The sequence below is a fragment of the Micromesistius poutassou genome (genome assembly GCF_964030765.1).
Source record: "Micromesistius poutassou genome assembly, chromosome: 6".
Lineage (NCBI taxonomy): Eukaryota > Metazoa > Chordata > Actinopteri > Gadiformes > Gadidae > Micromesistius > Micromesistius poutassou.
In genome coordinates this window covers 3,852,903-3,879,459 of record NC_140276.1, presented here as the reverse complement: position 1 = coordinate 3,879,459, position 26,557 = coordinate 3,852,903, and the positions used below count along the sequence as shown (strand labels likewise).

At 41.0% G+C, this 26,557-nt stretch overlaps 1 protein-coding gene across 1 annotated transcript in view; it reads left to right on the top strand.

Moving 5' to 3' along the window:
* The first annotated feature begins 16,329 nt into the window (after positions 1-16,329).
* Positions 16,330-26,557, top strand: part of ctnna1 (catenin (cadherin-associated protein), alpha 1) — an 81,403-nt gene continuing 71,175 nt past the window's right edge. Inside the window, exons 1-4 of the mRNA XM_084469892.1 lie at positions 16,330-16,612; positions 18,101-18,218; positions 18,963-19,158; positions 25,730-25,896. Of these exons, the coding sequence (XP_084326018.1) occupies positions 18,114-18,218; positions 18,963-19,158; positions 25,730-25,896 (468 nt within the window). The 5' untranslated portion in view covers positions 16,330-16,612; positions 18,101-18,113. The remainder of the gene's footprint in view (positions 16,613-18,100; positions 18,219-18,962; positions 19,159-25,729; positions 25,897-26,557) is intronic.

Sequence of the window (26,557 nt, the reverse complement as noted above, 5' to 3'; positions counted from 1 at the left end):
CTGTAACGAGAGTGTAACAAGACTGTAACGAGAATGTAACGAGACTGTACGAGACTGTAACGAGAGTGTACGAGAGTGTAATGAGACTGTACGAGACTAACGAGAGTGTAACGAGACTGTAACAAAAGTGTAACGAGACAGGAACGAGGGTGTAACGAGACAGGAACGAGAGAGTAACGAGACAAGAACAAGAGTGCAACGAGAGAGTAACAAGAGTGTAACGAGAGTGTAATGAGACAGGAACGAGAGTGTAACGAGACAGGAACGAGAGTGTAACAAGCCAGGAACAAGAGTGTAACAAGAGTGTAACGAGACTAACGAGAGTGTAACGAGAGTGTAACGAGACTGTAACTAGACTATAATGAGACTGTGACGAGAGTGTAACGAGACAGGAACGAGAGTGTAACACAGTGTGCTTTCTGAAAATCGGTGGTGTCAGGGTTGTCTTGCTCGGACAGGTGAAAAGGGAATTACAGTAATCAACGCAGGAAGAAAAAACTCATCAATATTTTGATTGTGACAATGAAATATATCCCACAAGATAAACCATTGATCTTTTGATACATCTCAAACCATATTTTCTCTAACATTATGTTGGAAAGAATTTTGATCAAAATCACAAATGTTTTGCGTCATCACAGAGGATTATGAAAAGATAGGATTCTTGAGGGAAACAATTACCATAAGTAAATTAAGATACAACCAGACATAGGTTCACACGATTAGATAGATATCAATGATCGTTCAACACATGGATGAATAGCCCTGTGTCATGCAATGTCATGCAATTGCACTGAAACATGACTTTGTTATCTATTTCTTCAATCTTCAGTTATTTATTTCAATAATGTCCTTCTGTGGCATGAAAAGAAACCTAGATGCCCAGATGTCTTTGATGTTTAATAGGCCTCGTCAAACACATTATTTTGGTTTACGGAATTACCTGAATCAAAACAGTTGTTCTATCGCCTTGGTGGAAAATGTACGTCATCAATCTTGAATGTGATAATTTTCGGGAAATAATCCATGATCGAAACCGCCGTTGAGTCTCTTTGGGTTGTCGCGAGTAACGTGATGATACAGATCTTGTGCTAGTCATTTGATTTCACAGTATCCTTAGTTCCAGGAACCCAAAGCAGACAGCAGAAGAAGTCCTTCATCAAACTTCATAGTACTAAGCCTCCAGCCCACCCAGTTTGTAAATTAAACTAAAATTCATGGACTGTCAAAAGAGGGGCTTCTCAATACATTCTAAGAAGCAACCATGACCTGAAATAATTTTTGAGGGCCATTATTATTTTAAACCCTCCAGAAGTGCAAAATATATGAATGTAGGCCTACGAAGAATATTGGATTTGTGTCACCCTCTATTCCATTGAAACATTACCTTGGCTCTATCTGATCTCCTTTCCAAATCATTTTTTTTTCAGTGTTAATGTTGTCTTTGTGATTTCTTCCTTTGTAAAGCACTATGAATCACTTTGTGATTCATACCCTAACCCTAACCCTGTGCTATACGAATACATTGGCTTTGCCTTGCCTTGTCTTGCATTGTCTTTGTTTTTTGGTGGTGAATTTTGCTGTATTTATTTGGACACACATTTGAACAAGTTCACTGAATAAAATCTAACAATTCTTATTTCTTGGCGACTAGACTTGCCTAAAAGCTTCAGTAATACAATTTTATATTATTACTACTGGTACAATAAAATGGCCTGCATGATAAGAAAAGTTTTGTCTATAACATTTGCGTATAATTCAGGCAGCAACTTCTCTGATTGTAATTCATCTTTTCATTTATCCACGTATTCATAATGTTACCATGATGACACTTAAATGCCAGGTTAGATTCAGATTCAGATTCAACTTTATTGTCATTGTGCAGAGAACAAGTACAGAGACGGAAATGAAATGTGGTAGGAGATCTAAACAGGTTACTATTTAACTATAGAAACAGTTTTTGTTTTTGGGGTTGTATTTAACATACTTTCGAGATGAACTTGTTTGAATGGAATATTTAGGATTTATGATTGTAAAAAACATACACGGTTAGATACTTTATCGTTCAATGTGCTTTGTAGACCACACAAGGATACGCTGCTCAAATCTCCTGTCTTGTCCCGTCCGCTTACTGTTGTTCTTCTCCCCAAGCGTGTCTAGATTTGCTCCATATGTCTCTCTCTCTCTCTCTCTCTCTCTCTCTCTCTCTCTCTCTCTCTCTCTCTCTCTCTCTCTCTCTCTCTACCACCCGGTAGGAGAAGCCTGAGTCTTCGGAGGCATGCGTCAACAAACCGTTAACCCCCCAAAAACAAACGTTGACAGCATCATATTTCGTCCCGGTGTGTGTGGGGGGGAGGGGGGGGGGGGTATGATGGACGAGTGGCCACCGTGCCTCTCCGTGGGATTCCTCAGCTCTCAGTGGCAGATGATGGTTCACGCCGAGTGTACAGCGGTGCACTTTCACCGCCTGCTGGCATCCTAACACCCCCCCCCCCCCCCACCCACCCCAACCACTTATGAAAACCCTTCACCCCCTGGGCTCATTTATACTAACCTCCTAAAAATGACTTTGAAAAAAAGTTTCTGCTATTCAGGAAAAGGCAACATGGTCGTGGACACTGTTTAATCTTTTATAGCAGACGTGTCTCTCTTGTTGTCCGATTTTTAATACGTGACCTTATATAGTTATATTACTTGTTTGCGTCATGAATTATAGGGGAAATATTCGACATGAGAGGTGAGCTTCACCCTGACCTAATGGGCAGGATGATCTGCAGTCTCGCAAAGCATTAATCTGCTGTGGATTTGAAGAACAGCAACTGATTCAACACTCAAGTCTTGCAATTGAACTCACCATATGTCTCTGTCTATGTGTACATATACATACACACACAGATATATATTTATATGTATATGTCGACCAATGTGTGTATGTTGTTGTTTTTGCTGTTGCTAATCATTTGTATGATTTATATTTGTTGTAGTCTGATGATGCTGAGGGCATCAACACACCATCTCTGAACTATCAATATCCAAAAGTCCTGTACGGCGTCAATGTTGGTGTTGTTGTTGATCCCCATTCCCTCTTGTCCTGGGGTATTATGGTCTCCCTGCTGAACCCCAAGCTAAGCCACGGTTGATTGGACCCCAGGTCCCTCCAAGTCCATTATTTTTCCGTTGTTGAGCCAGAATTGGATAGAGCAATAAAGCCCTGTTCCTTTTTAAATGCATTCCACAAATCTTTCAACTTCGTGTTACAACAAAATGGAGGGCAGATTCATGTATGCTTTCACAAACATGCTTGTATGACATATGATTTAGAGACAACAAATATGGCTACAGTCTTATAACAGTGAGTGTTACACGGTTCAAGACTTGATAATGAGTGTGGATGTCTAGTTGGCACTGACCCAACATCTGAATATGCATGTGTTTCCACCTACTGGTGAAATGTCATTACTACACTGTACATACTCATCTCACGCCTTCATCCGGCTTTACTGCTCTGATGACTGCAGCAAAATGTACCCTAAGCCAGATAGAACGCAAGACTGTATACATTTTTGATGTTTATAATCTCTTCCCATATTTGTATAATAGATTGCGGCGAAACATTTCTTTGCCTGCCTCAGGCTGCACTGATTTATTCCTGTGGTGCACTCCCGCGCGCGCGCGTGCGCGCGTGTGTGTGTGTGTGTGTGTAGTCTATTTTCAGTGCAAAATTCGCATAATGCAAAAAAAGTGTTCCAGATATAATCAACTTCAAATTCAACCTCTCTGCCCAACCTTTGATATTTCAGTAGCAGGGTCAAAAAAGGTTATGTTTCCCCCTCTTGTGGTTTAATGGAATATTACATTGGAATGTTCCGTGCAGCTTTGCCACGGTGTTCGTGATGCTGTACGAAGACGTGTAGAGCAGTCGCCCTCGCACTTAAGTTCACCTCCATCCGTGCAACAATCTTTTTGTGTTTAAGGAGACAATACGAGAATAGAGAGATAAATCGATCCTTGCATTCACGGGGCTGCCTTATTACTCTGGGATTGCAGTGTATTGCTGATTGAGCGTTCAGGTCCAGGCACAACCGAGATTGCCTCAGCCCGGGCCACTGATTGACTACCAGTCTCGTGATGCAGGTAAAAATAGCTGCGTTCTCAACAGAGTAGATCTAATTTAGCAGGCCAGAATCTCCCCAAAGATGTTTGATGAGTGAAAGTGAGTCCTTGATTGAGGACTCAGCTGTCCTCTGGAATCATTAATCCAGTTTTTTAAATATAGAAAAGTGGTAGTGGTAGTTGGTACATGCTGACTAGATATATATTATAATTTGGTTTGTTTGTCTTTCCATCACTCAATCAATAAATCAAGCAAATGATCTATCTATCTATCTATCTATCTATCTATCTATCTATCTATCTATCTATCTATCTATCTATCTAGATAGATAGATAGATAGATAGATAGATAGATAGATAGATAGATAGGTAAACTCTATCTGTCTGTCTGTCTGTCTATCTGTCTGTCTGTCTGTCTGTGGTGGGATATACAGTGTGCATGTGTTGTATTGTGTGGTACTAGCTGGGTTCTGGATTTCGCATGTGGTACAGTGTGTACCCTAGCCACTAGTCCTAGCCACTAGTTCTCACCCCTAGCACCAAGCTGCCAGCAACCAGCCACTAGCCACTTGCCATTAGCTAATAGCCCCTAGCCACAATGCGACATGGCTGACTATGAGTAATGGCTCCCGGTCTCATGGAGAGGCATGTGAAGAAATAGAAAAATAGAAGAATTTAGAATTTCAAGAATAGAATTTCATTTAATTTACAACTAGTGGCAGTGCTTCCAGAGAAACACTCCTCTCAGATACTGATCACACACTATAAAATGATAGCATACAGTAGCAGTGAGTCAAGCACAGGGGAGTGCTGAGGCTTGGCTGGCTGTAATGCGAACAGGGACGTGCCAGGCTGGGGGCGGGGGGGTAGGGGGGTTAGAGGTGCTCAAGGATCTTTGCCAAACACTGAATGCAGCTGTATTTCATTGTGCTAATTGCTAAGCTGATATATTGGAGAAGGACGAGGAGGGGGGCCAACTGCGAAGGTTTTGTTACCTGGACCTAAGGTTAGAGTTGAATAGATTTGAATTATGGGGAGCCAGAGCAGGGTGTGTGTATGTGTGGTCATCATAGGCTAGGTCACTTGACTGGTCTTGGGCAGACAGTGCGGTCCAAGTGCAAGCCTATCTGTGGAACCTTGGAATTTAATTTCCATTGCTATGATGTGCTGGGCGGTGCTGTTGAATGCAATGATTTAATGCCTCTATCACTTTTTCCTTCCCACCCATACTCTATTTCAACATAGCAGTGTGTGTGTGTGTGTGTGTGTGTGTGTGTGTGTGTGTGTGTGTGTGTGTGTGTGTGTGTGTGTGTGTGTGTGTGTGTGTGTGTAGCAGGGTTATCTTGTGTGGCATCGCATGGGTCGTTTCATACGATATGATATTTATCAAAGTCAGTGAAGCATTATGATGAAAAGCTTAGCTTAGCACCAGAACAGTGTCTATGCAAACCATATTTTAATAAAATAAGAAAGAGGAATATGTTTGAATTTTTTTTTATTGTTTTATTGTCGGTTACTTGTTTCTCTGAAAAACAGAAACCAGCCGGAATCGTTTAGCATGCTGAGCGGTTGACCAGAGACCCTCTAAGAACCCACTGTCCTGTTTTTCATCTCGCTTTGACGTTTTTGAAACAACCATTTTCGTTTATTTTTCATTTATCCAATGAGGAAACCGATCGAGCCAGCGCTTCCCACAAACAAACGCCAGATAATTCACCCCGTTGCCATCAACAGCTAATGAAGGAGAAAATGAGCCAAAGTTGCATCTACAGCACATCCTAATCGGACTCAACTGCTCTAGATGGAAAAATATAATACATAACAGAGCAGGGAATATACAAAATAAAGGAGAAGCAGGATTTTATTTCTGCGTTTAGGAAGATTTTGGATTTTCTTTGACACAGTGGTTTTGAAATGTATTTTTTCGATGCACGCTTCATACATTTATTAACCACAGAAAAATATGCTATCCCAGACAGCATGTCTGACACTATAGCTATGTCCTGTGTTACCTCGGCCTGACCTGCAGAATGCATGCAGCTCATTGCCTATGCATTACCACCTGCAGGTTCGAGCACACACAGTAGAATTTGCAGCCACCTTGCAAATGGACCACTGGGCACACATTCATTACTGCGGCAGCACAATAGTCAGTGCTTCAGAATAGCAGCAATGTTCCTTTTGATGTGTAAGAATTGCTTTCTTAGGCTCTGAAATTTGTTGTAATTGTTGAGAGGTTGGACTTATGTTAATTTCAAATTACCCATTTGCAGGCAAAAAACTAAAAGCAAAGGCACACACACACAGACACCCACACCAACACGTGCACACGCATATGCATACGCACACGCACACACGCACACATGCACACACACACACACACACACTCTCTCTCTCCCTCTGTTTCTTTTAAACCATGCCAGGTTTTTCGGTACTTGTAATTGTCCTAAATATAAGCATGCAGAGAGACAGAGAGAGAGGGCTGATTTTGTTGTTTAGTCAGTGAGCATTGCTTTATATTTATTACTTCAATCTTTTATGCTGTTATACTAGTCCACGTCCCAAGAATTTCCCATAAAAGTAGCCTATAGCAACACAGCTCAGCTACTGCTGTCATTACTCCCATGAGCAAGGCGACTAATTAAATCCCTTATACCATGCACCATAAGATTTGCTGCACAATAGCAACCAGCTAAAAGCCCTAAGTGTAAAATGTCCGACAACGTAAATGAATAATCAATTGAAGCTTACCTCATGGCTCCGTCTGACTGCATTGCAGTGCGTCTAATGACAGCTCCATTCGGTGCTTTGGTTTCCATCTATTACAGCCTAACAAAAACGGTTCTGTGGTGCAACAGATCACAAAGTGCTCTAAGCCCCAATTTGAATCCTGCCTAGCCTCTTATGTATCACACCAAGTATGGCCACGTGAGATGTATTACATTTTAAGTGACTAAACATGCTGCATTAATAGTCATCAGCACCACACTGTAACAAACCAAGTGCTGTTAGTCAAAATAATACCTTGTTTTTTAAAATTTTTATTCAATATATTGCCCTAAGGATTTTCCCCCGATGGATTTTCTGTGATATTTATGGTGTTATGAATTACATACACAAGACAGAAACTCTATTCAACCAGTCCCTGCCATGCCTCGTGAGGGTTCCTGATCTGGTAAATACACAACACAATCAGAGAGAGACGAGGCATCGCAATCAAAGGACCGGGGTTCAAGACACTCCCTGTCTCCGCTTCAGGGTGAACATGAACTGCGGCCAAAGCCGTGGTTCAACGTGTGTCCCATCCGGAGGTCCTGTGCTGAGTTCACAGATGAGAGATTGAACGGCGGATTGGGGTCGGGGGTTGGGTTTGCTTATGTCAAAGCATTTTCTCTCTGCAGTCAAAGTTCTTGCATTGTTTGGACTCGGGCAACCTCACCATCACCGCCTCCAACCGTCCTCCGCTCTGACTCCTTCTCACTCTCTAGCCATGCAATACTCCTGTTAATACTGCACACAGCCGACCCCTGTGGATTTGTGTTACAACACCAGCGAAAGTAACTTGCCTCTCAGCCAATGGATAAATTGAACGTGTCTTAAAGCATGAAACAAGGAGTTATTACATCGATTGCCCGCGAAGATCATTTTAATCAGACGTGACTTGTTTTTTTTTTTTACATTGATTTTAAGGGAAATTATGGTTTGTCAGAGGGAACACACAGGTCTTTCATGGATGGAATTGTGCTGTCTGACATCATTGTAGAGGCATTGTTCGCTCTTTTGTCGGTTTCATAAGGAAATGTCAACGGTTCAGCCAGCTCAGCCCTGTGATTATTTTCCCGCCACCATGTAGTGTCGTGTACTCTGAACATAGGCACATAGTGAATGCACCCCGACAGGGTTGAATCCATTCTTCCCGGACAGGCAGCTCTGTCTTTCATTGGAGGCAATTTGAGCAATTCTTAATGTTATTAAATGACTTTCAAATCGAAAAGGACTAAATGAAAGAATGTCATTTGCATCACACCTCATTATTGAACTGATTATGCCACCGTGCAGCTGTCGACGACGTTGTTTGGCATTCCTGCTGAAATACTCACCTCAATTATATGTGAGCTTCGAATTTGCAAACTTTCCAAAGTAATGTTGCCGCAATGCCATACCAATATCTAGTGCACTTGTCTCGTGGAGGACTGTGGTTTGTTTTTTGGATTTCTTCTTATTCCTTAAACAAGTAATCATTTCAAACCGAGCCGATGTGATGAATATTTTTGTTTTGCTCATCTTCCCCTGTGTTCCTTGGTAATGTCCATCTGCGTCAGAGCCACTTACTCATCCCCCCACAACCAGGGACAGGCCTACATACGCCTCCTCATATCAGGACTGTCAACATGCTTAAACATTGTGACATTTCGACGTTTCTTATGTAAAATGTCATCAAACTAAATGTCATGAGATGTGAAAAGAACCGAACAGACACTTGTGGTTGATTTGATCAGTATATAGGTTAAATATTTTCTCATGGGATTCATTCAGCCATTGGCCGAGGGAGTTGGCTGGTTTATGTAAACAAGTGTTGGTGCTATAAGCAGGAGAACCATGACTGCAGCGCTGCGCTATATTTGTCCAATCACATTCACAGTCTTCAGATTCCCCTGTCAGAGGAGAGCCAACAGTGTTCTGAGATGTCTAAGATTGGTTTACATCCAGCATTCTCCTTCATCCTGCTCTGCCTAGAATGTGGAAATTTAGATTTTCTTCCCCTAGGATTCTTGGATGGTTCCCAAGACTGGGGAGCCAGGGAAGAAGATAGAAGGTAAAAAATGCATGGGATTGAAACACATGACCACGTAATCTCGATGATAGACATTAGTGAATCCCAGGTGATTCGCACTTTGACAGTTTTATATCAAATCCATAAATCTCTATTGACAGCACTTTTTAAGTGGATTCATCCCGATGATTGAGGAGAGGTTCTTTTGGCAGATGCCGCACGGCTCTCTACACCCGTAGACTAAGGCGATGGAGGGCACTTAATGCGGTCTAATCTCACAATATTCACCATTTCATGTCACTCCTGGAAGCTGTTACCAAACTGATCTTCCAACAGCCAGCCCCACCGCAGCCATAGGCTCAGTTGTTTTGCAGGCTATATTTTAGCACTGCTGCTAAAATCACCCCTTCAAATATGATGTTTTGTTATTTACGCTAATAGACATTTACAGAAGACTTCACATTGCGTTTGCTGTATTTAATAGATAATTTCACTTTGACTGGGATTTCCGTTATATACTCACATCCTCTGTGGTATGGAAAATGATGCTGTGCATTTCTGCCTGCATGAAACTGCAAAAAAGACACAATCAACCCATAACCACAGATGTGGATAGTCTATTTTGTGTGTCTGTCAACTGCCACGAATGACGGCTCAATGTTTTCATGCAATCCTCCAAGAGCAGAGATGCTTTTACCACTATCGGGTGATGCTGGACATCTACACGGTGCCTCAATCTCTTTTCCGATTATTTTCTGAAAGCGGATCAGGTGAAAGAGCTGACAAGCTCTCAAGATGGAAACCAATATTAAACCATGAGCACGATACTGGTGACTTTCCTTTTTACCAGGAGTTCCTACTTCGGAAAGAATCAATGTCAGCCCAATGGAGCATTGCTTCTCCTCACTGCGCTCTCTTTGATGTGTTGAGTTTTATGCTCTCAATGACCTGTGCGTTGCACTGTATCAAAGATACAGAAATGGTTGGCTTCACTGAGGAAAAACTTTACCTTCTCCTTTACAGCTTCTATTTGGGGGTGTTTTTTTTTTTATTCCTCGTCCCAAAAACCCTTCTGGCGATGGAACTTCTTTTTTTAAATTTAATACATGCAAATAATTTAGTGTGTGGATTATTCAGGAAACTAGTAGACAGACAGACAAATGTATAAAAGGAGGAAGGGGTTTGGGTGTGTTACTTGTGCTCGGGAGGAGAATCAGTGAAAAGCCCTTGTCCTGCATAACAAGACATCATTTGCCTTACTGTTAGCAGTGTGTGTGGGAGGATGAATTGCCATACTTCTGCTGTTGTATGCAATAGAAAGTGACTCAAGCACACGTTGCTGAAGTTGGTCTGACGAATTCTATAACATTTTCTAACAGTGTATTATTTTTTTATTTGTGGGGGTTGGTATGTGGGGGTGGTATATTGTATGACCTTCATATCATTTAAAGAAGATGGCACTGGCATTTCATTAGAAATAAAAGCCAAATAACATTGTCCTGTCTTTTTTATTTGTAAACTGTTATTGGGTTTTACAATCAAATTAACAGGTACACTCAAAGGCGAAATAAGTATACATTAAGCAAACAATGTTTACAAATGGCATTGCGATTATTGAAAGCATAGCATACAAACATAGTTGAAGGCACACATTGTCCAGTCTTGATCAAATGGTAGAGCCTGACATTAACACCGAGCTTAGGCTCAGACTCCCACTGGGCCCTCTCCTGCTAACAATGCATTCAATGGCATTTCCGCTCAGCATGAATAAATGCCACTGGCTTTTATTTAGATACAGTTTTCTGTATCTGTATATGAAAGGTAGAAACAAAATGAGGTACAAAATAGAGTAGTGCAGAGAGGAATTGGTGAAACATCAATAAAGAATATCGGCCACATTTTAGTAATAACCTTTGTTGTTTCAAAGTCACTTTAAGAAATGTCAGGGCTCTGACCATAATACTCACAGATGTTGTGTTGTGTTTGCCAAAATTCCCAGAGACCAGAGACCATTTTCAGTTCCTTTCAGTTAATGAAACTAACAGAAGATTTCAACATTTGTTGAAAAAAGTAATGGGAGGAGCTTACCACAATTGTACGCATCTCTCCCATGGATTACACAGACCTAATCACTGACTGATGACATCACAGCGTCATTAATATTGAAAGGTCATTTCCGTGTCTTGTCTATCACATGCAGTTTTCAATTTCCAATTTCCCACAAGAATGGTCAGATCATTCTCACTATTTATCCAGGCTGCCTATCAGTGGTTGAAAATTGTTCTGGAAATTAGCCCACTCCTTTTCTTCACATCCTCCTCTATTATCTTTGGTTCTAGAGAAGCAGTCCACACTGCACATGTTGGAAACTGTGGCTATTTTCCAAAACGGTCACAGTAAGCCACATCAAGAAAGCTTTTGACTGTGGTAAACTGTTATAGCAGCACAGTTTGGACATTACTTATTTAGGTGTAATGGAGGTTCAGAGAGCTTTCAACCTCAATTACACAAAAAAAAAGAAAATATACAGCATAATAATATTTTGCCGCACTTCAACTTCTGGACACCTGGGTGTCAGCATTACTTAGTCACAATACTGATTTCCCCTCTCATAATATACAGTTTGATAACATGCTTTTACTAAATGGTTTAGCCACAACATGTTATCCTGACTGATTTAATCTTTTTGAAGGGCTTGGCATCCAACACACAAACTGTATGCATAAAATCACCCATTCCCTTATTTTTGTCAAGGCTTTCTTGGTGAATTGTAAATGTGAACCCTTTACTAGGGGTGCTATCAATGGCCTTAATTAGTAAAAGTAACCTTCAGAATGTTTTTCAGCATTTATTTCCACACTAATTGTCCTTGCAATATCATTAATGCTCACTGAAATATGCTCAATTCTGAGCTTTCTTATGATAGCATTTCTGAAAACACTGAAAGTGAAATGCAACCATATGTAAAGAGGGATTTAAGAACTTGCTAAAGATTGTGGTCTCTTAGATATTGGGTGATTACAACAATGGTGGGGCGTACATGCATTACAAGTTTAAAATACATTAAGTTATATATTTTTATTCTCACAAACGAATAACAATAAAGGTCTAAAAATTAGATAATGAAATGCCCAAAGAAATATGGAAGGCACTAAAACCACACATGACTAAATCATATTGAAGGGTTTCTACGCAATCGTCAACATTTTCATAGCGAGGAAGAAATTGGGGCATCAGTTCCCTGGAGAAGATTGAGGAAAGAGGAATAGGGAGTGAGCGCACACTTTGAATGTTTAGTTGCTTGGAAATGACAGCCAGTCAGTCAGTCCTTGCTCTTAACAATTACTATTATTGTGTGCAATGCATGCTTATGTATGTCCGTCTTAAAACATGTAGAGCAGATATTGTCTGAAATTAGATAAATGCATTGCTGGCTAATAGAAATAGTCTGTATTTAGTAAAAAAAAATGTCATCCAGTCATCCATCCTATTCAGCAGAGACTCAAGTGAAATTCTGCTGAAATACTGACTCAAAGATGACTCACAGGGTCTGTGTGTAACTGTTCTCTCTACTTCTCTACTTCTTCTCTACTTCTCTCTCACAGATACTCACAAAGCCCCCCTTCTTGTGTTCATTCCTGCATGTGTAACACAGATAAGGGCTGCACAACATGAGATCGTGTAAATGCACTCACATCCTGCCCTTCAAGCCAGTAGGTGGAGCTCAGCAGACTTGTTAACAAGTGGTGTCCAGCCGCAGTCCTGGAGTCTAGAGAGAAACTAGATGGGCTAGTCGGTGGTCCAATCATAAAGCATACTAAGGCCATGACGGTGATGGTTAAGAAAAGTGACATCAGCCTGTGTCAACTCTCCTCCCTGCGTCTTACAATTTGTACATTAGATCAGTGGTAGCTTCTGTTCCTTCTGTTAAGAATGACGTTAAGCCACCAACACCTTTGTTACCCTTCCACATGTGATTCAACCGCTGTTTATAAATAAATAGATATTATGAATTTGAGTTGAAATGTGTTGAGCCCTATACATGTGTGATGTTTCTAAATAGCTGAGAACAAAGAAGGATTCTGAACACAAAGGGAAAAACAGGAACTGTCACTGTTTCCTAGTTCCTTACTTTAACAAACCCCATTTAACTCTTACATTATGTAGTATTATTATAATATGTTATATTGTATTGGATTGTATTCTGCTCTCTCTATTGTGCTCCATTATTTTCTATTCTATCCTATCATAATCTATCCTTCTGCTCTATTATATTCTCTCCTATGCCATTGTTTTTCATGTTGAACCATAATGAGGAGAGAACGGTTGCACTTGAGGTTAATAACCAGGGTCGGCATTCAGATTTCTGTTATGTACACCGCTGTGGAATGGTGGCATGGTGGGCTAACAGGTAAAAGAAAAATAGCCAATAGAATGTAGATGAAGCCCTATTAGATGTGGTATAACACAGCACTGTAGACATGGGTGGTTGTGTGTGTGTGGTTGTGTGTGTGTGTGTGTGTGTGTGTGTGTGTGTGTGTGTGTGTGTGTGTGTGTGTGTGTGTGTGTGTGTGTGTGTTTGTTTTCATTGGGACTGCAGTGTCTCTTATTGCCCTGGAGAAAGAATGGTGAGACTGCAGTATTCTGTTTTTACTGTTACTTTACTATTGAGTCATTTCACCATAAAGTCCCTGATTGTATTCCTATAAAGTCACTGTCACTCCATATTCAGCACCGCATTGTATATAAGAGTGTATAGTGAACATATGAACACCTCAGTTCTAAAAAAAACTATACATGTTATAAACCGCAAATGTGTATTGCCCTTTGTTTCAATTTCTAATAATAGCTTTCAAAATTAAAAAACTAAAAGATTTGTGTACTCTGAATAAATTGTTTATTGAATTTAAAGGTCAATGTTTTTGTGTTTCTTTTTTATAAAAGAAGCTTTGATTAATGTAACCTTGTGATTACAAAGAGGAAGCTGGAACACCGCCAATGGCTTTTCATTGACGTGATTCGCTGCGATTCCCCAACCACAGCCAATTTACATGTGCTCAATTATACATTCAGTGTGTGATAAACATGTGCATTTCCTCATTATGAAAAGGAATTATTTATGGCACGCTGTCCTCCTATCATTTGCAGGTCCAACAGGTACAAGTGATGGCGCTCAAGGACACCTGAACATGTCCTCTCCACAAGCTGTCTTTCGGAAGAGTCACTCTACGACAAAGCATTGATAACACACAACCCATTTTGACTCTAAAATTAACATCACAAACAAGGTTGAGGACTAATATAGCCGATAGGCTATGCAAAATATATTTTTAAACTTGCATAATCCTTTCCTTATTTTCCTTTACTTATTTCCCTTCTGGGATTAAGAAGCACATCTTATCTTATCTTAAGTAGGCATTAAGCTGATTTGAGTAACTATTTGCCCAAATGACTAAGGAGCAAGAATAGTGGCCAGGCAGGAATCTCAGAGCCAAGTTCTTATGCAATTATTCCCTTTCAGAATTAAATTTGAGACTGAATACGTTTCGATTTATTGTTACATGTTTGTGTTCCATTGCCTCCAGAACTATGCCTTCACTTATACCATTTGGTGGACCCTTTTATCACCAGCATCCACAAATACCACCAGCGCATACATTCCTATCATTGTTGGCCCCATCGGGACCGCTGATGTGATATTGCCTTGCTATACCAGATGCCCCAGACAGGGATACAAACCCCTAACCTTGGCAGTATTATTGCCTTGCTCTACCAGTTGAGCTAGACAGGGATTCAAACCCCTAACCCTGTCAGTGTTATTGCCTAGCTCTACCAGTTGAGCTAGACAGGGATTCAAACCCCTAACCTTGGCAGTGATAATGCCTTGCTATGCGAGTTGAGCAAAACAGGGATTCAAACCCCTAACCTTGGCAGTGTTATTGCATTGCTCTACCAATTGAGCTAAACAGGATGAGTCAATGTGTTTACTGTTCTCTTATAGAATGTATGGGGTCACAACCCAGCTAGGCCGATGGCCAACATTAGCCTATTTGCGGGTCTATGCATCTTTAGAACCTGGCTGGTGATTAGAAAATGGTTTTGTTCGAAAGGTTCTGGAGTTTCAGTCACACCCACGTCCACCCTGTGCGCTACATCCACCATCATTGTATTAAAACGAATCATCTCCGCTGTCCACACATCTCTGCTTTCTGATGTGTGCCACAGCTCTCTCTGTGATTCCCATTGTGTATGCAATGTAATTGGTATTACAACTGCTCTGCCTGTAATGCTTTGTCACATTTCACTATTTATTAGAGCTGTGAATAGACTGATCATTTGCCAACGGACAGGTTTATTGAGCAAACATAATGATGGGAATATGCAAAAGGTTCTGCCTCTGAAAAATCACGCAACCACCAGTAACTGTTCAAATCACGTTGCATGGAGATGAAGGAAAAGTGTCTGAATGTCCATGCTGTAGAAAAAAAGATGATGTATTTGCAACTAAACAAAAAGATAATCAAAGCAATTTTTTTGTCTCATGAATATTAGGCCTATGTATGTATGTAGATACATGTGAGTGTGTGTATGTCTGTCTGTGTGTTTACATCTGTATTCAAACTTTTGCATGACTGCCCTCGTTTAAACGTTTATGACTCTCCCATCGTTAGCCTCACACAAAAACCATTTGCTCTAGGGCATGTTCATCACATTTCCCATTTATATTCATTGCTCACACAGCTGCAACAAATTATTGAACAAAAGTGTGATTACAGCATATTGATTAAGTGGTTCATATTGCCTGCCCTGACCTTTTAAACAGGTGACCCATGTACTGATGGCAGCAACAAATGTGGTTCCATTATTATAGCCAACATGACATACAGAACACACTCCTGACTACTGGAGGAACCTACACAAGGAAACCTGTCGTTTTTATGGCCTGTTTATTGTTTAACACGTTTCTTCATTTTGAGCTATTTTATCAATTAAACCAGAAGATAAATCTAAACGGTGGTTTAAGTTAACATTGCCTTCAGTGGTAGAGAAGCATTTTCCATCAAAGCTGAATAAATGAGATTCCCTTTTAGATTAATAGCTCACAATTACCTAATTTATATTTTGACAAAGGGACGAATGTAAATATCAGTGAAGGAACACTTTGGGTAAGTGTGCTATAGCCTAGGTTTATGGCCTAATCTGGTAATGTAACCTTGTAGGCCTATCTCTTCCACAGATCATACAGCCATTTGTATCTTTCAACGGTAATTGAATCACACAGTCTACAAATCGGCTTAAACCCCCTACCAATGAGGAATAAACAAATAGCCCTTATTTGGGCACGACTTGTTGTATCGCACTGTGGGAGCACCACGCCCAAAACACCTACAATTTCCCATGTTACTGGCTTGGCTCTCAATCCAGGAAACTGCTCATCGCCCCCACCCACTCCACCTCTTCTCGTCCATTGTTGAGTTGGGACATCGAAACTGAATTGACCGAAACTCTTTAGAGGATTTGACTCGACCGAAAAAAGTGTGTGCTGTTTGTTTTTTGGCTACTTTTAAACTCGGTTACTTCTTGTAAAAACGAGAAGCGGGGACGCGGAGTGAAGCAGCAGGGGAATAAAGAAGGGAGGAAAAGTTTTGAGGCCAGGGAGGAATTCTCGCATTCCCACTCCACCATTTTGAACTTTTAAACTCGTCCTCCAGTGGGTTGTTTGGGGTGAGTTTTTCCCAAGTTGTCTCTGCTGTGGTAAACTACGCAGTTTGTATTTCGTCTAGTTGCTCTAATCACCATTGTGTGTGGCGAACGGTGTCCGTTGTAGACTTAATCCCGTTACATAAAAGAGGAAGCTGTCCCGTTGTCCGGCGCTGTCGTTAGCCGTGTTAGCACCTGGATGCTACAACAGCTAGCCGTGAAGCGACTCCTAACCAATATGGATCAACCCCACGTTTCTCTTTTAACATGATTACCGTTTATGGTGTACATTAGCCCTCATGGAGCTGGTTATGTCGCCGTGGGAACTGTCGGTTGTCTCCTGTTTGACTTGGGTCAAGTTGGTAAAAGTTGGGATGGTTTAGGCTTCAGCCACCCACTGCTCGCCCAGTAACGTTTCTCTAGCTCAGGTGTTGTGGAAGAGCCCCAGCCCCTCTGGGTCTGGATTATGTCTCTAGATTAACACATACAGCTCATCTGATGATGATAATAATAGTAATCTGCACTATCAGGTCAAACTTGAATTGATGCACCGCGACATTTAATTATACATGTAATGTGGAAAAAAAAAACGAGGGGATTATGAACGTCTGTCCGTTTACGTTGCACATTCAGCTTTAATAGACCCAGTTAAAAGCTTCCAGTTAGTTTGAGCTGGACTATATTAAGACGTGGTTGGAAGTCCTAAATGTTAGGTTATGGCTGTGTAAGTATAAAGCTCGGGGCTGGTGGTTTCTGCCCGACGCAACAGTTGGCACACCCTCTTTACCCATTTTTAAACTGGGCTGTGTGTTTCTGCTCTCATGTTTTCCTTTTGAGAATGACAATTGTAAATTCCATCTCGATATCTTCCAATCAAACTTTAGTTGAAGAAATGTATTTCTTCAACATATCGAAAAACGGAATAAGTTTGTATATAGGCAGTGTACGGAAAGTTGAGGGCAGCATTCAGATATTATTCTTGCATTAAACTTGAATGTGTATTGACTAGACGGAATGGGTATGGTATTCACTAGCAACACCGTTGTTTACAACTCAGCCGACAGCTAAATATGCCCGAACCTCAAGGACTGCTGATCATCCTGTCTTATCAATCTTTATCGCTAATCGATAGCTGCAGTCATTGCGTGAAATGGACAATCGAGCATGGGCCGTGGTCAAGCACGGTCCACTTTTAGCAGTCATTCAATCAATCAGATACTAGGAACGATTATAATCTCTGACCCTTCACAGAGTAGGTTAATGCTTAAAATACCCCGATTTGGAAGTGGTGAGTTTTTTTCTTTCTTCTGTCAACCGGCTAGTTGGGAAGGAACATTTTTGACCCCAGCGCAGCAATCCTGTTTATTGTGACAGTTATGCTTCTTTGTTGTTTGGAACCAATACATTTGTGTTGGCTTCTGTCCGATCCATGCTCTTGTTTCTGAACATAAGGCAACAATCACCTGTTGTATCATGTCTTAACGGCTTGCATTTGTTTTCTATCAATTCCAGCATCTGTGAGAAAATGTCTACCATCGACACTGCCAACATCAAATTTAAATGGGACCCAAAGAGCCTAGAGATCCGTACTCTGGCCGTGGAGAGGCTGTTGGAGCCGCTTGTGACCCAGGTAAACATAATTGTCCAGCAGCATGATTCTGTTTTACATCACGTATAATGCTTTTTTTTATCATCTTTAACTGCTAACTCATATCATATTCATATCATACTCATATCAATACCATGAGATGAGTAAGCAAACCTATATTGAGATACACTGATTTTCTTTCTCATATAATATATATGATGATATATATGTTGGCCCAAATATATCAATATTTGGGCCAACATCTTGATCTTGATCTTGACAAATTCCACTTTCCTGCTTGGCATCAATAAACAACACTACTCACCACATAAAACAAACGCCATGGACAACACTGTTATTATCACAACAATGTATAAATGGGACCGCTGGCCTGTGAACTAGCAGTAAATCCCAACTGGCAAACAAATTGCTGTGTTAAACAGTGCATTTGAACTTGGTCACAATAAACCCCCCCCACAAATTGAAAAAGTAATTAAATCATCAATGAGGGTTAACAAATCAAGACAATTGTCTTGGTACAGCCCATTATCACATTAATAAAGGCTCTGCTCCTTTGTGTTTCACCCAATAAGTCTGTATACATGCGGAGGCAGGGTTATATAAAAATAGGATGGCCTGTAAGTCACGCAACTTGATGTTTGCACAGAACTTGCTTCAGCTGCAGGTAATACTGAACGAACCAACAGGTTTCCCACTAGTCAATATTCATTTGACATTAGTCCGTTTTCCTCAAGTGTTTGTATCTGCTTTTCTCGCCGGCCGCAGGTGACCACTCTGGTCAACTCCAGCAACAAAGGTCCCTCCAACAAGAAGAAGGGACGCTCCAAGAAGGCCCATGTGCTGGCAGCCTCGGTGGAGACGGCTACCCTCAATTTCCTGGAGAAGGGAGAGAAAATCGCTAAGGAAAGCCAGTTCCTAAAGGAGGAGCTGACGGCGGCTGTAGAGGATGTCCGCAAGCAAGGCAAGTAGAAGAGAAGAGCGATTGGTTGGTTTCCCGGCCCATGCAGAACGTCTGCTGTGATATGGAGGTGTTAAATAATGCACTATGTACATGCTGTTCGCCCCGGTAGGAACTGTCTTAAATAAGAACACTTCAAAGGTCTGTAAATTAACTCTAGATGTCATGTGCTTTGCTGTGAAGGGACAGGGGGAAGTGTTTAATACGAAGCTTTGCACTAAGACTACCCTACACGTCAGCAGGAGCCCATCTTAACTAGGTTCCCCTCTAGGATGCGTGTGCCCCCTCTCTTAGCTCGATGCGTGTTCGCCCACAGGCATCTTGCTCTTGTGCATCAGTAATAATATTATTTAAGTCCTGGTTAATCCCACAACCCCTCTACAGTCTTGGAATTTTATGTTTCTCCCTATATGTAGAAAGAAAAGAAAGACGCAGGTTAATTGAAGGGGGTAACCCTTTCAAGTGGTTGAGAACTTCATTTTGCTTCTGCTTTTTGTCTTGATGAATCTTTAAGAGCCTGTATATAGATGCGTGCTGAATGAGCCCTTCTTCCTGGGATACTTATTGTGTGTGTGTGCCTTTCAACATCTTGGTTTTTAGTTGCGCATAGTGATGGGTGGTTTACTTGTTTGTCGTACATTGCTGGATTAGTAAATCCCTTTTGAAATGCTAATTCTTTTTTTAAACGGTGAAATGCTTATTGCCAGACATATTGAAGTGCAATTTTATAGTGGTTGCATTTTTCCACGTCTATATTTGTGACCATTACTGCATTAAGGGAGGCGTAAAGACATTGTGCAGATTTCCGATTATTTCCGGTGTAGTTGAATGGGTACACCCACCCGTCTAGTGCGACTCAATAGGCGTGTATTCCATGCTACATTTAATTGTATACCTTCCACTAGTTGGGAATCAGGAATCTGCCATTAAATCACGTCCAGTGAATTCCCCATTGCCCTTGCATCAGCAGCTCTTTTTGTCGAATTCCCCCAACTTTTGCCCGGTTGTTCATTGTCGGACCGGGTTCTCATGTTGTCTTCTGACATGCCTGTAGTGCACTGTGTATCGGGAACAAGGCTTTTGGCGGGCCATGATGCGAGCATCTGAACATGGTCTCCAGACCCAGAAGCGACATCTGGGTCTAGGGTGATGTGTTGGGGAGAAGAAGTGTCAGGAAAGCACTAGACGTGCACTCAATGCCAGTTATCGAACTGTACTTTCAGTATGTCATCTGTGGGCACCTATTCAGCCCCTACTGGAAGCCAGTGCCTTGGACTGGCTGTCCGTTATGCCATGCTGCTCAGTGGAGCGTGCTCGGACTGATAATTTGGCCATTGAGCTGGGCAAAACCCTCTCCTGAAATCTGAAAACATTTTTCTACCCAGCTGTGGCATACCAGCTGTTTTAGATGGCAGATAAACTGCCTGAAACAATCATTTGTGGAAGCCTGTGTATGCAATGCATTCTAATATGGAATACAGACCGTAATTCATGTTGTGATTGGTAAGAAGGTATAGTTGGAATGGACGAGACCCAATTCAAAAACCGAATACCACTTTGTGTTTAACAATGTGAAGTTATATATATTTCCTTGCATAAATGTTTTGTTTGGGCCATAAAAGAAAATAGCCTGTTGGAAAGGCTTTTGGCAGGTCTAAAAATAATGCATGCGTCTCCTAAATGATTTTGATGGAGATTAATTTGTTACATGCACTGGCTAACACCACTGTGTTTGGGGATTTTAGCACAGCTTAAATATTTTTGAAGCCCAGACACTTCAGTGCTACTGGGTCATACCGTGCCATGCATTCTTTTGTCACTTGAGATGGTGGTGTAAGTATTGCTGATCTGGCCACTGAAGAAAATCCACCAAAGAGCAGCTGCTGTAAGAAAGCATAGGGCCCATTAAGGCAAGAAGATGATGCTCCCATGTGAAAAAGCATATAGACATAGATATGGATGGATGGATGGACGGACGGATAGATATAGGTCTATTTGAATATGCTGTCTGCTTACTTGCCCATGTCGTTGCCCCTTTTTCGTCTCCTTCCCTGGCAGTGACATTGTCCTATGTGCTATACATTTTTATATTTTCATCCTTCACTCAATGGTATTCAGGTAAGCGCTAGAATGAGGGGGGTTTATTAAAGGAGCACTGATCGCTATCTGCCCCCTGGAAATAGCCTTATTGATCTGGCTCACTGGGGGGAATAACACCCTGAAGAAGAGAACGGCGTCAGATCCATGTGTGATCATTTGCACCAGCTGTATTTGTTCTCCGTCAGGGAGCCAAGTGGTGGTCAAACTCTCTTAAGATCTATAGTCGTCCGATTTAAATATATATTTATTTTCTCTTTTTATAGTTATTGCTTGCTTCCACAAGCGTTCAGTGTGAACTTTCTTTTCATTTTATGGTGACATCGCTTGGTTCCCTGAGTGCTTTTCAAAGATTCAGTACTATGCACTTATTGCTATTCTTAGAAGGCTTGTATTGCTAAAGAACGGACTGGAAGAAGATCATCAGTACCAGTCAAAAGTTGCACCTTAAAATTGTGAAACAAATTGTGTTTTTGTCAAATTTTAACAGACCAAACCTAGGATACTATACTAAACATTGTAATGACCTGGTTTCAAAGAAACGTTCTGTATTTCACTTCTTTAGTTGCAATTTAGAACATAAGCATATGATCTACAGGGAACTTAATGGTGACCTTGTAGGAGCACAATGGTGTTTTTCTCAACTCTGATCTGTGTATGTGCTCTTGAAATCTGTAGAGCTAGAATCGTTAATATGAAGAATGAATATATCCAAGCAACATGATTCAGATGTCACTTGTTGCTTATCGCTTTATTAGCGTTGGTCACCATTTATTTTCCTCTTTTGGTTCTCTGCAGTAGTGACCGTCTATAGGGGACCGAGCTGTCGAAGGACACAAATGGATTGATGTATGTTGGGTGGGGGGGGGGGGGGGGGGGGTCACTGTTGAGTTCATAATGGCAGGATATAAACTCAATTTGTGGGCCCAGTCAACTGTGAAAGCCCATCCAAAGTAGGACAAAGTGTAGACTGGACGAACCAGACAGCCTTTGTCATCGGGTCGACCCCCTTTCCCCCCTCTCAACCACACAACATGGCTGTGTGTCAATATTTGTGACCACACTGGGCATCTGTGAGCTTTGTGCTGGTGTCCTCTCTGCATGCGAGACCCACAGTGAACCCATCAGGCCAGCATGAATGAGTCAGCCTGCCTTTTCCTCCTCCACATCCTTCACTCCATACCGGAGACTTTCTAATGCAATTAACTTGGAAGCCACCGTCGAGGCTCTTGGGCATTTGGCTATTAGTTCCTGTGGCGCTTTCAGAGTTACAAGAGTCGAGGAGAGGAATCCGGAGATAAAGGGGGACATTGCATTTTCTCCCTCGCTCTCTCAATGTAGTTGAGATGCACTCCTGGGTCTGGCTTATAAGCCCACAACGTGGCTAAATGTTTCGTGTTGCTTCTCGCCTTGGAGTGGCGTGTCATGGGAAATTATTTGTCATTTGCAGATGGCTGAATGAGTGGAAGGACACTTGGTGGGTGTTCAGACAACACTAGGGAAAAGTCACTGCAAGCCAAGTCGGGTTCACATCCATTTAAACTTGTGCACTGATGTAAATCTTGCAAGGTGTGGGGTCACGAGTGGTGATGATGGGTAACGGTATTACGGTGAGCACGTTTAGTGTGCTGCTGTCGGTAAAATAAGAAAGTTGACACATGCCGCTTATGAAAATCCAGTTTTTCCCTTCAATGTTTTAATTTAGCTTGTAAAAAGATGGCGGTTGCTACAATGCACTTTAGGAAACGACCAGGTAAACGTCACCTGTTTGTGATGTATTGGCTCACGGCCATGATGGCTCTTGAGGTAAATGCCTCTTTACTTGGTACAACGTCAGGTTTGTTTAATTATGCTCTGTGGCAGATGGAGGAGGCTTGGAGGTTTGGATGATGAAGCAAATTAACAATGACTATCAAATATAACGGGGACTATATCTGTATTGACTGCTGCGGAAAAAAAGGGGCTACAAACGCATTGATTTCAGTTAAACGCTGCTATTGAGCCACACAATGCACAGTTTTGAGCCAATGCATGCAAATCAGCAAGTAATCTGCATGCATGAACGCTGTGCACCGTGAGCTTGCCATAATATTGTGGCAATATCACCCCACCCCCCCCATATAAGTGAATCACTTTGTGACCCATTGCAACAATATTTTGGTTTTGAGCATTAGATATCTCTAGGAAAAAATAAAACCTCATTAGTAATGCATATACTGTTATGGTCACCCAGGAGGCATTCATTATTCATTTCTTCCAGCTTGAACTGTTTCAATTTATTACGATTTAGAGAATTGGATCACTTTAATGTAATGCAGTTTTATACGATTAGAATATTCACTCACTTTAATGCTCCCTTTAAGTCTAAGAAGACACCAAATAAGTTATTCTTTAATCAATATCAGTACTACTTAGTAAAACATTGTTATGTGAACATGTGACATAGCTGTCTGATCACTTTTAAAAGGGGAAAAGGAAGTAGAAAGAAAATTATTTCCGCAGCTTGTAATTGACCCATGTCTAAATAATTTGTTTTAGCGAATAGATTATGTATTTCAATAATGTACAGGAACTCTTATAGACAATTAACATAAATTGGCATTTAATCCTGGTGTATTCAAACTCATTTGTAAATAAACTGGATATGGTGTGGGGCAGCATGTAAGCGGTCGTTATTCAATATGGTTATGGTCGTTATGCTTTCTAGATGTGGGTCTGGATTTCCAGGCTGTGAGAATGTGTCAGTGTGCTAGGGCTTTGACTTTTCCCCAAAAATCATATTCAAAGTTTGTTTGTTTATTAATATTATTATTCAAATATGTATTATTATAAAACAGGTGGTTTAAATCAAGCGATCTGATTGGTTCTAATTGTTGTATAATGGGCATATACATAACTGCTATGACGTCCAATCAGTTTGGAGAGTTCCATATCACGCCGTGCCTAACTTTAACTGTTTATTTATTTATAAAAGCAATAGCATAATTCACTAGAGCCTAAAAATATGTTGATTGATGGAGAGGGTGGAAATGTTGTAAAGCATTATGCACACAGTGAGTGAACTCGATAATAGGCTAAATTGCTGGCGAAGGGTTCGAATTATCTTTTCATCTTTAAGGGGGTCTCTCTATCTCATAAAAAGTTTGCGCACATAGCCTTGCATGCGCAAAAGCGCCTGTATTCGTAACCTCTTTAAGTTCTACCTTAACATTTTGCATGTTTTAAAATGTTCTTTGCTACGAATGATTTTATTTATTTTACAATTCAAAATTTAACAAAACCAGTATCATTAAGGAAATGATACTGGGAAACGAATAAACCATTATAAGCAACAAGTGAACTTAATAAGCGATCGCAATACTTTTTGCAACCACCGCCTCTTTCCGTTGACATTTAGTTTTCACCTTAAATATGCGACAGATGTAATTAAGGCAACCTGGTCTCACAGGAATCCGTGAAATGAGTCGGTCTACATCCCATTTACAAAAAATAATGCCCATAAAAGGTTCGAATATTAAGGGCTGCCTAATATTAGTTTGAATATTATTTAAAAAAAATAATATTCAAATTATATTTGAATAACAAAGTTCGGAGTCAAAGCCCTACTGTGTGTGGCAAAGGCTTTGTACGAGGCAGAGTTAAAACGTGTTACAAGTTGAAATGTTGAACCTTCCACAGCTGACAAGTGGTGGAAGTCAACATTTCCTCATTTGGAGTGTCATAACTTAGTCATAACTTGGCATGTAAAAGCACACGTAATGAACACCGACGAAAACATCAAGACATATTTCATTCTTCCTGCGTTTTATTTGAAGTGTTTTTGGGTTAAAATAGATTGCCGTATTTTTGAGTAGAACAATGTCCGCTCAATGATATTGTGACCGCTTTTTAATGGATATGTTCTCTCCCCTAGATAGCCATTTCCTTCCCGCACGGCACAGTGGGCTAAATGGAGACTTTCACACACAGCACACAGCACACTAGCACACACAGAATTGTTATGGCTGAGACTGCAGGGCACCTGCGGATATTTGACTGGATGCAGGCGTCTTTGATGGGTATTGGGTAATTTTTCCTCGGGCGAGACAAACCTGTGGAGGGCACTATGCAAGGAGAATGAGTAATTTGTAACAAGCTCCAGCATCCTCTTCTGAATGATTCCTTTTCTTTATTTTGCCAACACAGCCGTTCGACAGAGCTCTGCGTGCCCCTCGAGACTCTCGCAGGGTTCCGGGTCATAATAGTGATCCTAGTCTGGGCACCTCTTACATAATGTTTTGTTTGAAGCAGCGGGAAACACCTTTTCTGTTTTTTTACCGGCGCAATGAATTTCGCAGTTATAATACAATCAGTTCTGAATCGCAAAATTCTGTGCCAATATTTGATGCAAATTCCAGCTCCTAACCGTTGACCTGGGAACGTCATTTCTACTGAACAAACCAAATCTTAGATGCGTTTTCCTGTTTGTCATCCCCAGGGGAGTCGATGAAGTTGGCCTCTGGAGAGTTTGCAGAGGACCCCTGTTCTTCAATGAAGAGGGGCAACATGGTCCGTGCCGCACGGGCCCTCCTTTCAGCTGTCACTCACCTGCTGGTGCTGGCCGACATGTCTGATGTCTACAAACTGCTTCTGCAACTCAAACTGGTAAACCATCCATACTTCCGGTAGCACAGGCTTCCACTTTGCTGCAAGTCTCGGCCATGGTTCTCTCCATGGCCGTGGTCTGTCCTTGTCGAAATGGCAAAATATACAACAATGATTTTTTTTTGAGCATTGACGTTTTAAAATAATGAGCTACTTTGATCACTGGGTTTTGAGAGGGCACCAATACATCCGGTCCATTTAGATCCTCAGCATGAGTGGTAGATGTTTGAAAAGGAATGTGTAGGTGTTTGAAAGAACCAGCATGATAAACTGCTATACTCTAATGGGAGGAATGCAGGCTGACGCAATTTAAAGCTATAAATGCGGTGTTTCTTCTGCTTACTGAAACAAATTTTGATGACCACCACTACTCTAAATCATGCTATGCATTTATTTAGAAGATAATACATGACGAGAGATCAGATTTCTTTGGAATTTAAAAGGACATTTGTAAACTGACATCCGAATACAATGTTCATCTTAGTGCAATTTTCATTTCATTGAGTGTTGATTATTGTAAAAAAGGGATTTTTAATTTAAGTGTTATTTTGGCTCATTGCTAAAAACTAGCACACAAAGCTGTTATTAATTGTTAAATTGTCTAATTAGAACCATACAAAAATGTTCTATCTAAGAACAGAACGGCATAATTTGTTTATTT